Below are 19,609 nucleotides of genomic sequence, written 5' to 3' on the forward strand. Positions count from 1 at the left end.
CTGAGAGCAGGGAGATTTGACGGCTCCCTGCTCTGTTTACTCATCATGATGCAGTGCCGTAAAAAGGCATATGCATCAGAATAAAGCCCGTTAGTGGCCGCCGTTAAAAGGCGTATTGGCGGTCACTAACGGGTTAAAGGAGTGGTCTTACAGAGACAACCTTTGATCATATGCCCGTAAGGCATATGAACATCGTAGAGAAGGGTCTCTGGCGGACCCGAGCCATCTATGTATTACTTGGCCAGCCATTCATTTGAATGGCTGCCATGTAGTACTATATTTCCCCTGCAGTGGAATAGTCTGACTGACTGTCTGTCTGGTTGTCCGCGGCAGGTCCTATTTGAAAGGGATTGCCTCTGATGAGACAATCACTTTAACTAAGCTACTAACTATAATATACTAATGGAGCATAAATTCCAACAATGACGTTGCCCATAGCGATTAATCTATTTGCAGCCGATATTTCTCCTTGGCAGAATATAAAATTTGCTCCTGCACTTTTCCCAGCACTATTATGCTAAATATTACTAGCAATGACATCCATAATATGGCTGCATTTTAGTGCCCGTTTACTGGACCCCCTGTGATTCTACTGTACTGGACTTCAGTAGGTCTTGCTGTTTTAGTTATACAGTTTTAGGTAGAATTGGGGAAAATGAGGTGATCAAAAAAACAGCGATTCCAGCGTTTCATTTTACTGCGTTCACGTAGCGGGTTAAATAATGTTATATTGTAATAGTTCAGACTTTTACTGATGTGGCAATATCAGTTAGGTTAAGGAAAAAAAGACATAGCTTTTGGGGGAAAATTGTATTTTTTTTACTTAAATTTTGGGGTGCAGAAAAATGGCAGCAGGTGCTCTGGACAGACGAGTCAAAATTTCAAATATTTGGATATAACAGAATGAAGTTTGTTCAAGAGCGGTAAATAATGAGTATCTACAGGCAACAGTGAAGCACAGTGGAGGTTCCTTGCAAGTTTGGGACTGCATTTCAGAAAATGGAGCAGGGGATTTGGAGTGCCATCATGCAATACCATCAGGGAGGCATCTGATTGGCTGTATGTTTGGGGTCGTTTTTCCTGCTGCAGAATAAATTTGGAGCCAATGTCATTAAGAACTATCTTCAGTGTAAAGAATAACAAGGAGTCCTGGAAGTGATAATATGGCCCCCACAGAGCCCTGATCTCAACATCATCAAGTCTGTCTGGGATTATGTGAAAAGACACAAGGATTTGAGGAAGTCTACATCCACAGAAGATCTATGGTTAGCTTTACAAGATGTTTTGAACAACCTCCCTGCTGAGTTTCCTCAAAAACTGTGTGCAAGTGTACCTAGAGGAATTGATGCTGTTTTGAAGGCAAAGGGTGGTCCCACCAAATATTGATTTGATTTAGATTTCTCTTCTGTTCATTCACTTTACATTTTGTTAATTGATTAAATAACACTTCTATTTTTGAAAGCATTATTACTTTGCAGCATTTTTCCACAACTGCCAACAACATTTGCACAGTACTGTATATAAAAAACTTTATTACACTCTATTTTTCTTTTTTTATTAGTCCCCCAAAGGGAATTAAACCAGCGATCGTTAGAGGACTTGCACGATATACTGCATTACGAATGTATTGCAGTATATCATGATATTAACAGGCAGGGCTTAATATGAGCAAAAGGATGGCAGACCTGGGGGCCTTCATTAGTGGTTAAAGGGAATGTGTTGCCAGCAAAACATGATTTATTTTTTTTTAGTTAAACAATTAGTGTATAGGTGATTAAACATTGTTCTAATTTTTTTTTTTTTCACGAGTCAGGAAATATTATAAATTGGATTCAATTGGATTCTAATTTATAATATTTCCCATTGCTGGTCACTAGATGGAGCCATTCCCAAAATTGCAGCATTGCATGTGGTAAAGCAACCACATTGCTTTATGCTGCAAAATTGGGTAAAAAGCCCTCGCTCTAGTGAGCTCTCAGCATCCCCCCCTCCTTTATCCTGGCTAGTGCCGGGATAAACGAGGGGATTGAACGGTCTAACCTCCTACACTGTGTGTCGCCATTTTTTGAGCTAACACACAGTGTAGTAGGTTTACATACAGTAGTAAACACACACAAACACGAACATACATAGAAATCTCTTACCTGCTCCTGCCGCCGCGGCTCCCTCCGGCCCGTCCGCTCCGTCTGCTGCCGCTGGTCCAAGTGCACAAGTCCGGAAGCCGCGACCGGAAGTTGTAATCTTACTGTCCAGCCGCGACTTCCGGTCCACAGGAAAATGGCGCCGGACGGCGCGCATTTCAAATTGGACTGTGTGGGAGCGGCGCATGCGCCGTTCCCACACAGACGGCGTACACAGAAGTGGATGGAACGGGCCCCGTTCGCAGTCCCTATGGGACTGGAGCTGCCGTATTCCATGTCTGTATGTGTCGTTAATCGACACATACAGAAATGGAAAAAAAAATGGCAGCCCCCATAGGGAAGAAAAAGTGTAAAAATAAGAAAAAGTAACACACAAACACACAAATTAATACAAACGTTTTTAATAAAGAACTAACATCTTTAACATATTAAAACATTTTTTGTGGTAACACTGTTCCTTTAAGGGGGAAGGGGTTAAAGTGGACCTGTCATGTCCCCAGAAAAGTTATTCTGCCGCCATACCTGTATTGCTGCCTTGCCCCTGATTCCAGCGCGGTTTATTTTAAGTTGCTAAGTGCCTCCGTTTCTCCATTTACGCTGGGCGATGGAGACCGCCCAGTTGTCGGTTTATTCACGAATTAGCATATCAGCCGCCGAAAATGAACGGGTTAAATGCAGGGGGAACTGAGGCATTTAGCAACTTTATATAAATTAGAATCGGGGGCAAGGCAGCAATACAGGTGTGGCGGCAGCTTACCTTTTCTGGGGACAAGACAGACTAATAATATTATTATATGGTCACTATCAAAGTTTAAAAAAAACTTTGAATAAATTAAAAGTACAAGCAAATATAAGAAACTTTGTAGTACATCTCATTGGAGAAAATTGCCTCTTTCTACATTCATCCCCCTTCCTCCTGCACTGATCATTTACTCTTAATTTACTGCTAAAGTCAATCTAAGAAGACTAGACGGATTATCAACCCACTAGAGAATCAGGTTACATGCTATCCATAGAAGTCTATGGAGAGGGAAGTATGGAGCAGGAGCAGAATAAGAGAGAGACAGATAGAACACTTACTAGAAGCTGCAGGTGCGCTTATCTCATCTCAGTGCTGAAATCACAGCTACACTACTCATTACTGCTGTATAGTCTCCTACATGCTGCTGTAGTTTTACATATATATATATATATATATATATATATATATATATATATATATATATATATATATATATTTGAGAAAGGAGAGCAGGATTGTCCTCTTTTATGTTTGCAGTGTATGGGAGACATCATCGCAGCTAGACTATGCCCTCTAACTGAGAGAAAGCTGAGAATTAGAGATATAGCCTGCAGAGAGGAAAACTGGTGAAAAATGCAGAATAGGGGTCATACACTGGCCAGAAATAGTGTTATTCCTTATGTGCACACGACAGTTTATTCTGAAAAGTCACCTGAAATGACAGCTTTAAAGAGGCTCTGTCACCAGATTTTGCAACCCCTATCTGCTATTGCAGCAGATAGGCGCTTGCAATGTAGATTACAGTAACGTTTTTATTTTTAAAAAACGAGCATTTTTGGCCAAGTTATGGCCATTTTTGTATTTATGCAAATGAGGCTTGCAAAAGTACAACTGGGCGTGTTGAAAAGTAAAAGTACAACTGGGCGTGTATTATGTGCGTACATTGGGGCGTTTTTACTACTTTTACTAGCTGGGCTTTCTGACGAGAAGTATCATCCACTTCTCTTCAGAACGTCCAGCTTCTGGCAGTGCAGATCTGTGACGTCACTCACAGGTCCTGCATCGTGTCGGCCACATCGGCACCAGAGGCTACAGTTGATTCTGCAGCAGCATCAGCGTTTGCAGGTAAGTAGCTACATCGATTTACCTGCAAACGCCGATGCTGCTGCAGAATCATCTGTAGCCTCTGGTGCCGATGTGTCCTCGCTCGTCTGACACGATGCAGGACCTGGGGCAGGAAGTGACGTCACAGCGTGATCTCTCGAGAACACGGCTGTGTCTGCACTGCCAGAAGCTGGGCGTTCTGAAGAGAAGTGGATGATACTTCTCGTCAGAACGCCCAGCTAGTAAAAGTAGTAAACACGCCCCGATGTACGCACATAATACACGCCCAGTTGTACTTTTACTTTTCAACACGCCCAGTTGTACTTTTGCAAGCCTCATTTGCATAAATACAAAAATGGTCATAACTTGGCCAAAAATGCTTGTTTTTAAAAAATAAAAACGTTACTGTAATCTACATTGCAGCGCCTATCTGCTGCAATAGCAGATAGGGGTTGCAAAATCTGGTGACAGAGCCTCTTTAAGTTCAATGTATAAACAGTATGCAGTAAGATACTAGTCCCTCCCCCCAGTGGTGGCCGTAGGCAGCCAGAATTTCATCATTTAACTTCATATCTATGCACAGGATTTGGAGCTCAATGTCAGAAGTAGGAAGCTCTGAGCATCATAAAGATTTTTTAAGAAATTAATCACTGTTTGGAACCTATTACAAAAAAAAAAAACGGTGCAAACATTCACTTTAAAGAGTAAGGCCTAATTCACACTGCCTCGATGCGTGAAAACTGTCCCGTACTGTAATCATGTATTCAGTACGGGACAGTAGTTCCACGGAGAGACAGGGACACCTAGCGTCATAGATAACTATGATGCTAGGAGCCCGGCTCCCTGTAGTGTGTTTGGTCCGGGAAATGCGGCCAATCATGTTTACAGTACGGGACAGTTGTCCTGCAGCGAGGCAGGGACTCCTAGCATCGTACATAAGTATGATGCTAGGAGCCCGGCTCCCTGCACTGTGTTCGGTCCGGGACTTGCGGCCGAAATACGTCCGTAAATTACGGACGTAATTAGTGTGTGTGCCCATACCCTTAGGCTGAAGTCAGCTCACATAGATGTCCTATACAAGCAATCTTCAGCCTGAAAAGAAGTGCCGATCACAGCCGAAGACGCAGGGTGGTCGGCAATGGTGGGGTTCTGAGCACCTGGACTACCACTGATCAAAACTTCTCATATGTCTCTATGACATATCAAGTTTTTTGAAACTACAGTTACTCTTTAAGTACCTTTTGTATTATTACAGAAGATCTTTATTTATCAATGTTTCCTGTCCTTGCTAATCAGATCTAAGAAAAACTACCTGTCCTACTGCATTGTAAGAGCTAAACTGTTGGGAGGGGGGTCTGATAACAAGCTTGGTGACTGTTTCCAGTAGCAACCAGTAGAATTGTAATTGCAGCTCTGCAGTGAGCTTTGTTTCTGTTTCGTAATTATTACTACTACCACCACCACCACCACTACTACTACTACATACTAATTGCAGCACCACACAATATAGGTTCTTACCATGCAGCTCTAATTTAATGCCCTCAGATAATCAGCAAACAAAATAAATAAAAATAATTTACAACTATTTTAGTTGATGTTTTCATCCTTTTATCTGTATGTTATATGAGAGTAGTAGAATTCCTGGAGCTTTGTACTTTGTCCTGTGAACATTAATAAAATAATCTCATCACACAAAATACAGGTGCACAAGGGGGAACTATTGAAGAGTGATAGCACTGCAGCATAAAAGATGATTCAGCACATTGCTGATATCATTTAGTCCTTGCACCTATCTGATAGTATATTACTATTATAATGCTTCATAAAAAATGGGCATTAAAAACTGATCAGCTGTCAGTTTTTCATGGCCGCTTTGCATCCGTGTGTCTCAAAATTTTCATCCATTTCCAGTCCGTCTGTCCATTTTTAATGGCTGTTACCATCTGTTTTTCATGGCCGTTAAAAAAAAAAAAAAAAAAAAAAAAAGGATGGATTTCATTTTTTAGGGCTTTTATTGTACCAACCCCCTTAAAACACCACAGTGCCCATGTAGATAGTGCCGCAATGTCCCTGTAGTTAGTGCCACAATGCCCACTGTAGATAATGCCCACATAGGGCCAGGGCCCACATGGTACCACAGTGTCCACTGTAAATAGTCCCACAGAGCCCACATATAAAGTGCCATAGTGCCCACATATAAAGTGCCAGTGCCCACATAGTGCCACAGTGCCCACTATAGATAGAGCTACAGTGCCCACATAGTACCACAGTGCCCACATATGAAGTGACATTGTGCCCAAATAGTGCCACAGTGCGCATTGCAAATAATGCCACAGTGCTCACATAGCACCATAATGCCCACATATAAAGTGACATAGTGCCAGAGCACACATAGTGCTACAGTGCTCATGTAGATAGCAACCCCCCCTCTAGATAGTGCCACAGTGCCCATGTAGATAGTAACCCCCCCCCCTCTAGATAGTGCCACTGTAACTCCCTGTAGGAGCAGAATCCCTCTGGCCGGGAATTCCGCTCATAAACTGAGCACCAGATGTCTCTGTTCATATGTGGACAGTGACATCAGGTTTTTCCTCTAAGAGTAGAATCCCCTGCCAGAGCACCGGCAGCGCTTTGGCCGGGGATTCCGCTCCAGGAGTAGCCCCTGACGTCACTGTGCATATATGGATAGTGACGCCTGTGGTTTCTCCAGGAGGGGAATCTCCGGCCAGAGCGTCGGCAAAGCTCTGGCCGGTTATTCCGCCCCAGGAGTAGCCACTGACGTCACTATCCATATATAGATCATGACGCCGGGGGCTTCTCCAGGAGCGGAATCCCCGTCCAGAGCAGGGTCTGGTCGCCAGGGATTCCGCTCCTACAGGGAGCTACAGGCAGGGGGTGCTATCTACTGGGGGGGTTTGTGCTAACTACAGGGGGGTGCTATCTACATGGGGGGATGCCATCTACGGGGGGGGGGGGGCGGGTCAAAGGCATCCCCTGACGCCACTGTCCATATATGGACAGTGACATCAAGGGCTTTCCCAAGACAGGAGTCTCCGGCCAGAGATCTTGCGATGCTCTGGCTTGGGACTCCATAGTTGAAAGTCCTGACTTCACTGTTCATATATGGACAGTGCGTCAGGGACTTACCCGGGCTCAGCGCTCAAAGTAGCGCTGTGTGCTGGGAGTCCTCGCCCAGGATCAGTTTTTGACGGCCGTTACAAGGATTGATTCCTGTAAAATGGCCTGTAAAAACGGATCCATTGACTTCTATGGGAGCCGTCTGCCCGTGAAAAGGGCATGTCCTATTTTTTGACGGCTGGTATTCATGGGCCGTATTCATGGGTATTCATGGGCCATCTATCGGTGAATACACCGATAAAACTTCATTGTTCTGAAAACGGCTGTGTGACTGCCATTAAAAAAATGTCCGTCACACGGCTGTTTTTCACTGTCGTGTGAATGTAGCCTTATATAAAGGGATATAAAGTTATATGATACAATGTGACCATGCACCCTGAAAAACTGTTAAAGGGTCAATACTCTCTGCTGCCTGATAATCATTCTCTGCAAACTGACGGGACAATTACTGGACATGGTAGAAAATGCATCTTGAAGATGACAACTGACAGCATAAACTCCATATGTGGCTATTAATAGGCTGCCATGTTCTGCCTGCAATCTGGTCAGGTAGTCTTAAATACAGGCTGCTGATACAAGACTGTTCTATCACATGACACCTAGTTGTCGAGTGTTGCATTCAATTCCAGTTTTGCAACTTTTTTCCCCGACCTTTCTGAAGGAAAGAAGATTCCATTATCTCATAGGTTTTAGTTGTTGCTTTGACTGAACTAAAACATTGGGTCATATGGGAATTTATTTTGGATGTTTTTATGTGTATCATACATACAGAAATGCTACTAGGATGACTTAAAATGGTTCTTTTTTGTATAATTAAAAGTTATAACATTTTCCAATGTACTTTCTGTATTAATTTCTCATGGTTTTCAAGATCTCTGTTATTCAGTAGGAACATTTATTGTTTACTTCTCGTGGAAAAATTCTGTCCATGGTCATGTGATGGACACAGGTGTTGGGATCATTAGAACATACAGCTCTGATACACACACTGTAACTGTAACGAGCCGTGCACCTGTGTGTCCATCACATGACCATGGACAGCATTTATCCACTTGAAGTAAACAATTAATGTTCCTACTGAGTAACAACAAGCAGAAGTCTTGAAAATCATGAGAAAATACAGAAAGTAAATTTAAAAATTGTATAACTTTTAATTATAAAAAAAATGGATTCATTTTGCTGAAGCCGAATAACCGAATAACCCCTTTAAATAGAGAACTATGTAGAGAGCATCACTATAAATATGTAGTGGCACTGGGACTCAAGGACTAGTCAGCAGCACAGGGACGTAACATTGAGGATTTCAGAGCCACCATTTATGTTCCTACCGATTCAACAATATTAGTATAAATGTATCAAAACTATCTAACAAAGTTCTATTTTAAAATTCTGAAGTTTTGCATGTATTTTTGAGCACACAAATAACACAAAACTGTATTCGGACTGGTAATTTTTGCATCCATGCCTGTTACAAATTACCTTATATACAAATATCCAATGCAATAGTATCACATCTTCAAATACAGATCACTTGTCAGGACTTTTGTGCTTTGTTTATGGTCCTGGGAAGATTTTTTTTCCGAAAAGACATTCATTCCAAACAAAAAACACATTTGTCCACCATTATATTGTTTAGGGTGAAAGCCTTGAGCTCAGTATTTTCAGGAAACTAATTTTCCCTACATGATTGTGAGACATTTGACATTAAAGGGGTTGTCTGGTTTGGACAATTCTTTTGGTTAGAAAGGTTCCCTGACGATAAGTTGATCACATGGTTTCCGACCCCCAGCAATCAGTGGTAAACTGTGAGGGAACCCAGCAGCAAGTATTTAATTTCCCTGTAGCGCCACCATAGAGGCAAAGAAGCATTACAGAGTTCTCACCTAAAATAATGGGCTGTTTGTGTAAAGCACGATGTTATGGGCAAGAGGTGCTCTTTGTAGCCTCTTGTTACACTGGCTAATACGGGACCTGAAAGGTTTGGACCTCTTCTTTTAATTAGAAGTTCCTAGTAGGATTCTTACAAGAAAAAAACAAAAAAAGGAGAAGACGGTGCTCCTCTAAGGTGATAGCGTTCGGGAATGGATTCAATAAGAGAATGGTGAATCTAGATAGACTCACCTGACAGAGTTGTGCAGGATCATCACCACAACTCAACTTTAGGACATATCGGATCGATTCGACCCTGATGTCAGCACACTATGCAGGCCTCCGGAGTGGACTCCGAGTGTGTAGCTCCAATGCAGGAGGTTGTCTCGTAATCATTTCACTTATATCTTTCTATACCTTTTCACTAATAGGATTCTTGAAAATAGGTTCGAAACCAGGCAACCCTTTTAAATCCTTGACTCGCATATACAGCAACTTTCTAAGGTATACACGACGACCTGTTGACTTTATGAATAGGAGAGATCTGATAGTAGAAAAGGTAAACTGTCAGCCAGTTGGCGGGCTATTTTATAATAGTCTGTGCCTTCTGCTCCATTTGCTGCCTTTTCTGATCACAAAAGAAGTAACTTAGAATATCAGACATATATAAGGAAAATGAAGTATATGCCCCCTAATCGGTAACTCTACACATTCGCTGGTTCATTGTCTAAGAATATTTTGCACACATAATATCATATGCACATCGTACATCGACGTGTAATGAATTAACGTAAGACATTCAAATTAAAGCAAGATATTAAAATCTTTATTTTGCTAGGGACAAACATGTCACTTCACTGTTATTAAATGTGTCTGCTGTATACATGGTATATGTGTACACATTAATATAGCTTACTATGTGTAAATAGGAGAATAGCCAGAAGGCAGTCAGTACATACATACCAGGAGGGGGCAGCAAGTCACTCCGAGGAGAGAGAATAATCATACACAGTGTGACATGCTCCAATTTGCTGTTCAGTCTGACCCGCTAGATAAAGTTCAGTGGATGGCCAAACGTAGGATAACTGATCAGTCCTATTTTGTGGGAACTTTGTTACCCTTAACGTCCGCATCAGATTTCATGTCGAAAATGGTGCAATCGGCTGGCAAAAGTGTAATATTTATGGCCAGCTTGTTTGTAGGCAATGCAGCTTGTGTGTAGGTAAAGGGGTTTTTTAACCAGTAAAAATTGATGGTCAGGATAGACCATCAATAGCTGATGGGTCGGGATCCGACTCCTGGACACCACTGATCAGCTGTTTTGAAGGGGGTGCAGACTCGTATGAGCGCTGTTGCCCCTTCATTTCTACTTGCTCACTGTGAATCTTCGACACACATGTAGCGGCGATTCACAGTATTGTAGCCTTCTCCCATTCACTTCAATGCAAGTAGAAGGCTGCAATACCTGTGAATCTCCGCTACATGTGTGTCGAAGATTCACAGTGAGCAAGTAGAAATAAAGGGGGAAACAGCGCTCGTACGAGCGCTGCGCCCCCTTCTAAATAACTGATCGGCGGGGGTCCCGGGAGTTGGACCGCGACCCATCAGCTATTGATGGCCTATCCTGAGGATAGGCCTTCAAATTTTACTGGCTGGAATATATGCTATGTGCCTATATGCAAATATGTTGTCTGCCTTGGTAGTGTACAGAACATCACATTTGATTGTTACTAATAGTCGTATTTTATGATTTATTTTCATTGTATAATTTGTGCTGCATGCGTGTATAGTAAACGGAGTCGTAGCTGATAACACAGATTATGTTAGACACAATTTATGCAACCAGAGATTATATTGTACTTACTCTGAGTGCAGAAGAGTCCTGTCCAGCCGGGAGTACATTTACATTCCCCATCATATGCACTACATTCAGCATCATTGTGGCAGTTACACGTGTGGATACAGTCTGGACCCCATAGACCAGGGGGGCATTCTGTAAAAATATAAGACCCCAAGAGAGAAAATTAGAAGTCGGTAATATAACATAAAACTGGTCAGCAAATATTCACTTTTATACTATTTTATATTTCTAGAATATCTGCTCAAAAAGTTTTCAATGGAATTCCAGAAATGCTTGTGCCAAAAAAGTTAGTTCAACTGTACTAAAAACACAAATTTTATGTGATTCTGTGTTTTTATTTATTTCCAGCACTGCCACTACCAAAAAGAATATTATTTAAGTCAATTAGAGTAGATTCAGGAGCAGGTCAGCATCTGCTGCAAGTTCTGTATTTTATATAACAAGTAATTGAATTGTATCGCTATGCGGGCTATGCTGGCTGCACAGCAATAAATTACATTACCATATAGTATCTCTTCCCACAGAAAAAAACTCAGTATGGGGACAGAAGCGTTTCTGGATTCTGCTGCTTCACATAGTCCTACATTATGTTCCAAATACATAAAATGATAATTTCACAAAAGTAAAGGATGCTGTGTGACTAAGTGCAACTTACCATCAGAGCAATCGCTGCCTATCCAGCCAGGGTAGCACTGGCAAGATCCATCAATGGGGTTGCAGGTTGCGTTGTTGCTGCATATACAGAATTCTGCACAACTTCGACCAAATCTTCCACTAGGACATACTTTAAAAATAGAGGAATAAAATATTCACACTGCAAACGGAATCTCCTCTCTATATAATGAGCAAGTACCATTTACCACTATAGTGGCAGAGGAAGTCTCAGGCAAGTTTGGCTCTCAATTGCATGCTGGTAGTTGTAGTTGCATTACAGCTGGCAAACTATAATGTTTCTAACGTACAGATGTAGTTAAGTTTATCTTGACTCTGATAACTTGCTGCAGCGTGATATCACACAAAAAAGGCATTGAAAGTCAAGTTAAAGTTTCTTGACCCTGTGTATTTAATGTGTTAAAGTCATCATAAATATGGCTACATCTGTACAGCAGAAAAAGCCCTTGCTCCATCAATGGAACCTCAAAATTTTCATACCCCACTTCACTTAGCTAGGGGGGGGGGGCAGGCGGGGCATGTACCCCGGGCTTAACTTAGAAGGGGCGCCAGAGCCACCCCCTCCTGCACTATAATTGTACCTGCGTCTATAGGACACAGGTACAAAGTTACTAGTACAAAGGCGCTGAATGGCCGGGCACGGAACGTACCCGGCCATTCAGCGCCTTTGTACTAGTGAAGCAGCGCGATACCTTGCGCCACTTGCATCGTTGAAAGGCGCTGATTGACAGGGAAAGTCTTTCCCAGTTCAACCCCAGGAGATCTGCGCAGAAGAGAGCAGGTCTCCATTGCTGCCGGACGGCATGGGAGCAGGATTAAGGTGAGTTTGAATAGTTTGTTATTTTATCGTAATAAAAAAGTGTGTGGCATTATCTATTGGGGGTGGCTTTACCTACAGGGGGGCTTTATCTACGGGGGGCTTTATCTACCGGGGGGGCTTTATCTGCCAGGGGGGGCTTTTTCTACAGTGGGCTCTATCTACAGGGGAGGCTATATACTGGGGTGGGCTATATGTGGAGCACTATATACAGGGGTGGGCTATATCTACAGGGGGGCTATATACAGGGGTGGGCTATCTGTGGAGCACTATATACAGGGGTGGGCTATAACTACAGGGGTGGGCTATCTATGGAGCACTATAGGGGGAGCTGTATGTGGGACACTATATACAGGAGTGGGCTGTATGAGGGCACTATCTAGAGGGGGCTCTATGGGGGGCAGTATCTACAGGGGGCTCTATGGCAGGCACTATCTACAGGGGGCACAGTGTGTGTGTGTGTGTGTGTGTGTGTGTGTGAGACACGGTGTATGGTGCTATTATAATTAGAGGTGCAGTGTATGGCACTATTATATTTAGGGGCGTAGTGTGTGGTATAATGAGAATTTTATCTTTGTTTATAGGTGTAGAAATGTCGGAAAAGTGAGAAGCTGAAGACATATGAGCGGCAAACTGCAGAAATGGGCTGTGACCGGGAGAATTCATCATAGAGGTCTGGACCGGATGGAGAAAAAGAACTAGAATCTGAGATGTCACCGGTGAGTCACTTAATGTAAATGTTTATTCTGCCTCTAATCAGTAATGTAGTTACTGTATGATCTGCAGCGAAATGCTGGGTGGTATGATTAAGATATGATTTTTTTTTTTGTGAAACAGCATCTCCCAGCATATCCTTACCATTGTTCGGGCCATGCTGGGAGCTGGAAACAATTTAGTGCAAACCTATAAGGCAGGGTTTGCACTAAATTGAGCTTTATTTGTGCTGGTGCTGTATATATGTAATGAGCTGGTTTCTGGGCTGTATTTATGTACTGAGAACTATTCTGGTGTTGTGTATAGAACTATATTGCTTGTAAAATGTACAAATATTTTTATGCTTGAATTACATAAAAAGAAATGTGGAAAAGAAATGACACGTCGGTTGGTAGAGAAAAAAAACATGGCGAGGGGGAAGGAGATGTCGGGAAAGAGGTTGGGGGGGGGGCTCCAAACTGAATCTTTCCCCGGGTGCTGGAGAACCTAGCTACGCCTCTGCCCCACTCCTAGAGCTCCTTTTTTATAAAATATTCGCTGCTTACTGCACTCTCATTATCTACATAGGTAAGCATTTTAGTTATGGTCATCTGTAAAATATTAAAGCAGTGGGCGTTAGGTGCACCCATTATGTGTCCACAAAGTGCACAAACCTGCCTACTTGCTGTCTATCTCAATCAGCAGCTCAAGAGAGCTGACAGCAACCCTGTTTGGAAAAGGAAAAGATCAGCACAGATCCTGCACAATATACCAATTCAGTCAATAGATGGAAGCAGCGTGCTCTCTGAAATACAGCTCAGATAGTTGTATACTAGGTCTACTACTTATCGCCCACTGGTTTAAAGGGGTTGTTAAGGACTAGAAAAACATAGCTGCTTTCTTCCAGAAACAGCGCCACACCTGTCTATAGGTTGTGTCTGGTATTGCAGAACAGCTCCATTGAAGTGAATGGGGATAAGCTGCAATACCACACAACACACAACCTGTGAATAGTTGTGCCACTGTTTTATGGAAGAAATTAGCCATGTTTTCTAACCTTGGATAACAATTTTAACCATTGTGGCTCCCAAATAAATATCTGGAGATGCATGAATGCTTGGACAGGTGATTGCCCTGTTTTCAGCTATCTACAATTTGGGACCCAGGTCTGCATGTGTGCAAAGTAGGACGCAACACCTCTTAAAAAGAGTGTATGGCAGGGGTTGCCTTACTAGAATGAATGTTTCATTATAGGGCAATAGTATAATTTACCAATGCTTTTTTTTCTTCCACTAGATACCCATTTAGATTTGGTACAAAGACAATGGAGGCCACCATTCCTGGACATGGTATATATCAGCCATAGCTCATTTGGTATCCATACATTTGAATTATTGATATCAGAATATTATATCAGAATAAAAAATGTTGATCAGCTGCATCCCAACGATAATGTCTGGAAATTTGACCAAAGCCACATAGGCAAAAGCCAAAGATTTCAAGCTTTCCAGACTGGAATTGGTGGCAGCGCCAGATAGGGTGCACAAGTAAGTCCTCCGGTGAGCCAGTCCTTCCTTGTCTACTGGCCATGTTTAAGAACAATGGGGCAGATTTATTACTGTGTCTGGGTCTACAAGTGTCAAAAAAAAACAACATTTTTTTTAAAAAAGTGTCCAGAAAAGGGGCTTGTCTTTGCTAGAAAGGGTGTATTTTTTTTAATAGGACGTGGCTTAAAATGCTCCAATGTGCACCAAAAATGTGGCAAAAAGTGCAAACAAGATGTGACAAAATTATCCTACAGCATTCACCATGGTGATAAATTTGACGCATTATGTGCCTGCCTGATCTGAGTTTACGCTGACTATTAACCAATTAGTGACCACCAATACTCCTTTTCAGGGTGGTCACTAAGCAGACCTAAGGCTAGGCCTAGTCTAAGTCCTGCACGGGTGTCCCATGCAGGCTAGAGCGGGTGCTCGGCTGTGTTATGACAGATGGGCATCTGGTCTAACCGTGGCGATCGAAGTTTACTCAGCTCGCAAACATTTAATCTCTTGGACGCCATGGTCAATAGCAAAGGCAGCATCTAAGTAGTTTCAGAGGGAGGGGGTTCCCACTGTCACCTATTAGTGGCTTGCAAATGCAATTGCGTACCGCCGATAGGTTGCCATGGTAGCTGGGGCCCAACAAAGGCCCTAGGCCTGCCATGGCTCTATGCCTACAAGGCCATGCCAGTTTTACAATGCCAGGCACTAATGCTTTGGCATACTAAGTATACCAAAGAATTAGATAAGGGGTAAAATGATCGTATAGTGAAGTCCCCTGGTGGGACAAAAAATGTGTTAATTACTGTCAAATAAAAATTATTAACAGGTGAACAGTTAAAAAAAAAAAAATGTCCATAAAAAGTGGTTTTATTTGGTAAAAGTGTAAAAAAAAAATACAAAACACCCATGATGTATCACCGCGATCATAATGACTCAAAGTAAAAGCTGTAAAAAACCCTGCAAAGAATAACGCAGAATTGCAATTTTTTCCATTGCCTCCCCCAAATGCAAAAATAAAATATTTTAGTTCAAAAGGGTTTTTAACCCCTTCCCGCCCTAGCCACTTTTGACCTTCCTGACAGAGCCTCATTTTTCAAATCTGACATGTTCACTTTATGTGGTAATAACTCTGGAATGCTTTCACCTATCCAAGCGATTCTGAGATTGTTTTCTCGTGACACATTGCACTTTAAGTTACTAGCAAAATTTGCTCGATATGTTCTATATTTAATTGTGAATAACACCGAAAATTAGCGAAAAATTGCAAAAATTAGCATTTTTCTCAATTTAAATGTATCTGCTTGTAAGACAGGCAGTTATACCACACAAAATGGTTGCTAATTAACATCACCCATATGTCTACTTTAGATTGGCATCGTTTTTTGAACATCCTTTTATTTTTCTATGACATCACAAGGCCTACAACTTTAGCAGCAATTTCTCACATTTTCAAGAAAATGTCAAAAGGCCATTTTTACAGGGGCCAGTTCAGTTGTGAAGTGGCTTTGAGGGCCTTATATATTAGAAACCCCCAAAAAGTCACCCCATTTTAAAAACTTCACCCCTCAAAGTATTCAAAACAGCATTTAGAAAATGTCTTAACCCTTTACACATTTCACAGGAATTAAAGCAAAGTAGAGGTGGAATTTACAAATTTCATATTTATTGGCAGAAATAAATTTTTAATACTATTTTTTTATTACACAGAAGGTTTTAGCAGAGAAATTCAACTCAATATTTGTTGCCCAGTCTCTGCAGTTTTAGGAAATATCCCACATGTGGTCGTAGCGTGCTACTGGAATGAAGCACAGGCCTCAGAAGCAAAGGAACACCTAGTGGATTTTGGGGCCTTATTTTGTTAGAAGGGCTCTTGCAGTGACAAAACAGTACAAATCCCCCAAAAGTGACCCCATCTGGGAAACTAGACACCTCAAGGAAATTATCTAGGGGTATGGTGAGCATTTTGACCGCACAGGTTTTTTACAGAATTTATTGGAAGTAGGCCGTGAAAATTAAAATCAACATTTATTCAAAGAAAATTTAGGTTTAGCCATTTTTTTTCTCATTTCCACAAGGACTGAAGGAGAAAAAGCACCGTAAAATTTGTAAAGCAATGTCTCCCGAGTAAAACAATACCCCACATGTGGTAATAAACGGATATTTGAACACAGGGCATGGCTTAGAAGGGATGGAGTGCCATTTGGCTTTGGGAGATCACATTTAGCAGGAATGGTTTGAGAGGCCTTGTCACATTTACAAAGCCCCTGAGGGGACTAAACAGTGGAAACCCCCCACAAGTGACCCCATCTGGGAAACTAGACACCTCAAGGAAATTATCTAGGGGTATGGTAAGCATTTTGACCGCACAGGTTTTTTACAGAATTTATTGGAATTAGGCCGTGAAAATTAAAATCAACATTTATTCAAAGAAAATTTAGGTTTAGCCATTTTTTTTCTCATTTCCACAAGGACTGAAGGAGAAAAAGCACCGTAAAATTTGTAAAGCAATGTCTCCCGAGTAAAACAATACCCCACATGTGGTAATAAACGGATATTTGAACACAGGGCATGGCTTAGAAGGGATGGAGTGCCATTTGGCTTTGGGAGATCACATTTAGCAGGAATGGTTTGAGAGGCCTTGTCACATTTACAAAGCCCCTGAGGGGACTAAACAGTGGAAACCCCCCACAAGTGACCCCATTTCGGAAACTACACCCATTGAGGAAATTATCTAGGGGTATAGTGAGAATTTTTAGTTTTGTTTTAGGTGGTTTTTTTTTACAATTTTTAAATGATCAAATTTTAAATGGGGCTGGTCAGTAGAAAAATTAATAATTGGTCATGGCCAGTATGGGAGACAGAAAAGGTGAATAATGAATAAATAAATTAAAAATCCAAGGAGGTATGATATATTTTGAAACATTGGTTCATGCACAGGCCGGGATTTGTGGGACATGTCTCACAATGGTATGTGGTGTCCTTACGAATGCCTCGCTTGGCACACACACGGCATTTTTTTTGGGGCTTCTTTTTTTTTTCAGTGGGGGGGATTTCTGTCGGGAAATGCTGGCCGGGAATTATCCTACTGACGGAAGAGCCAGATGAACTGCCCTCTTCTTCCTGGTTACCAAACATCAGGGACTTTATGACCTTTTCCTGAAATTGCAGGAACGTACCTCCACTGCTGGCATATCTATAGAGGACAAAGGCGTTGTATAAAGCCATCTGTGTAAGATGCACAGACAGCTTCTTATACCATACTCTGGTCTTGCGCATGGCGTTGTATGGTTTTATAACCTGGTCGGACAGGTCAACGCCACCCATATACTTGTTGTACTCCTGTACACAATATGGTTTTGGGACTTGGGAAGTGGATCCACGTACAGGGACTAGGCTGCATCTGCTGTCGTGTATGCTGGTCAGTATAAGGACGTCCCTTTTATCCTTATACTTTAGGAGGAGCAGATTGTCGCAGCAGAAAGCTTTGCTCTCTCCTAATTTTAGGATCTGACCCAGCAATGTTTTGGGGAGGCCCTTCTTATTTTTGCGGATTGTTCCGCATGCCAAGGTGGATCTGGACAAGAGAACTTTTACTAAGGGGACACTGTTATAAAAGTTGTCCAGATAAAGATGATAGCCTTTCCCAAGTAAAGGATGGATAAGATCCCATACGATCTTTCCACTAATTCCAAGGAAAGGGGGGCATTCTGGGGGATCTATATGGGAGTCTTTTCCCTCATAGACCCTAAAGGAGTAGGTGTAACCGGTGGCACTTTCGCACAGCTTGTAGAGCTTTATGCCGTACCGGGCTCTTTTATTGGGTAGATACTGCCTGAAGTGCAGTCTACCCTTGAAGCTGACTAGGGATTCATCTACCGAAATATTTTGCTGGGGGGTATAAACGTGGGAAAAAATTTGGGAGTAGTGGGCAATCAATGGTCGTATTTTATATAGCCTATCAAAATTTGGGTCCTGTGGGGGTGGGCACTGGCTATTATCATTGTAATGAAGGAATTTCAGGATGGCTTCGAAGCGCTTCCTTGGCATTACTGTGCGGTAAATGGGGGTGTTATATAAAATATCAAGGGACCAATAGTCTCTAATCCTAGGCTTTTTTATTAGGCCAAAACTTAAAAATATGCCCCAAAACTTCCGCAATTCCACTAGGTTTGTGGGGGTCCAATTTTGGCTTCTCCCATAATAAGAGTCAGGGTTCTGGGCGATAAATTGTTCCGCATAGATGTTGGTCTGCTGGACCATTAACGCTAAAAGGGAGTCTGAAAAAAAAAGGTTAAAATAATCAATGGGGCTGAAACCCGTCATTTCAATTTGAATGCCTGAGCGGGCTGTAAACTCAGGCACCTGGGGGGTATAATTCTCTGCAGCTTCCCAGGTCAGCTCAGGCAGATCAGGAACTACGGCTCTTCTACGCCGACTGGGGGGTGCAGATTCAGAGTCACTGGATGCAGAGGAAGATGGAAGCACGAACTGCTCCTCACCTTCACTTGCGCTGTCCGTGTCGGAACACAGCATTGCAGATGCTTCCTCGGCTAAAAAGACTCTTTTGGCCATACTGAAAAACTTGTGCTACCTAACTAACTAAAAACAGGTTAGTGGGCACAAAAGGGCAGAAAAGCGGCAGATCGCTGGTTTTTTTTAACTTACGCACTGTATTTATTCCTGTCTCCGTCTCTCACAAGCTCTCTGACAGGAAAGAGCTTGTCAGAGACGGAGATGCCGGCAAACCACGGCTCCTGCGCTGTGATTGGCCTGTCAGTACTGACCAATCACAGCTCGTTTCCGGCACAGGGACCACTCTGATTGGTCCTGTTTGAATCCTGCTTTGTGATCGGGACGCTGTCACCATGTCTGTTGACATGGTGACACTTTGATGCTTGGGCATGCACAGCTTCCCCATGGCTCCTCTATCCCCCCCACGGGTGCAATAGGCAGGCACCACTGCTACTGCGCTGTGATTGGCCTGTCAGTACTGACCAATCACAGCTCGTTTCCGGCACAGGGACC

The 19,609-nt window shown here is 42.4% G+C and overlaps 1 protein-coding gene across 5 annotated transcripts in view; it reads right to left on the reverse strand.

Moving 5' to 3' along the window:
• Nucleotides 1–19,609, reverse strand: part of MEGF11 (multiple EGF like domains 11) — a 454,207-nt gene that overhangs the window by 24,620 nt on the left and 409,978 nt on the right. For all 5 annotated transcript variants that reach the window (XM_075858312.1, XM_075858313.1, XM_075858314.1 and 2 more), the window contains exons 16-17: nucleotides 11,511–11,639; nucleotides 10,859–10,987 (exon numbers count right to left, since the gene is read on the reverse strand). In XM_075858312.1, the coding sequence (XP_075714427.1) occupies nucleotides 10,859–10,987; nucleotides 11,511–11,639 (258 nt within the window). The remainder of the gene's footprint in view (nucleotides 1–10,858; nucleotides 10,988–11,510; nucleotides 11,640–19,609) is intronic.

This window comes from Rhinoderma darwinii, chromosome 3, assembly GCF_050947455.1.
Source record: "Rhinoderma darwinii isolate aRhiDar2 chromosome 3, aRhiDar2.hap1, whole genome shotgun sequence".
Classification (NCBI taxonomy): Eukaryota; Metazoa; Chordata; class Amphibia; order Anura; family Rhinodermatidae; genus Rhinoderma; species Rhinoderma darwinii.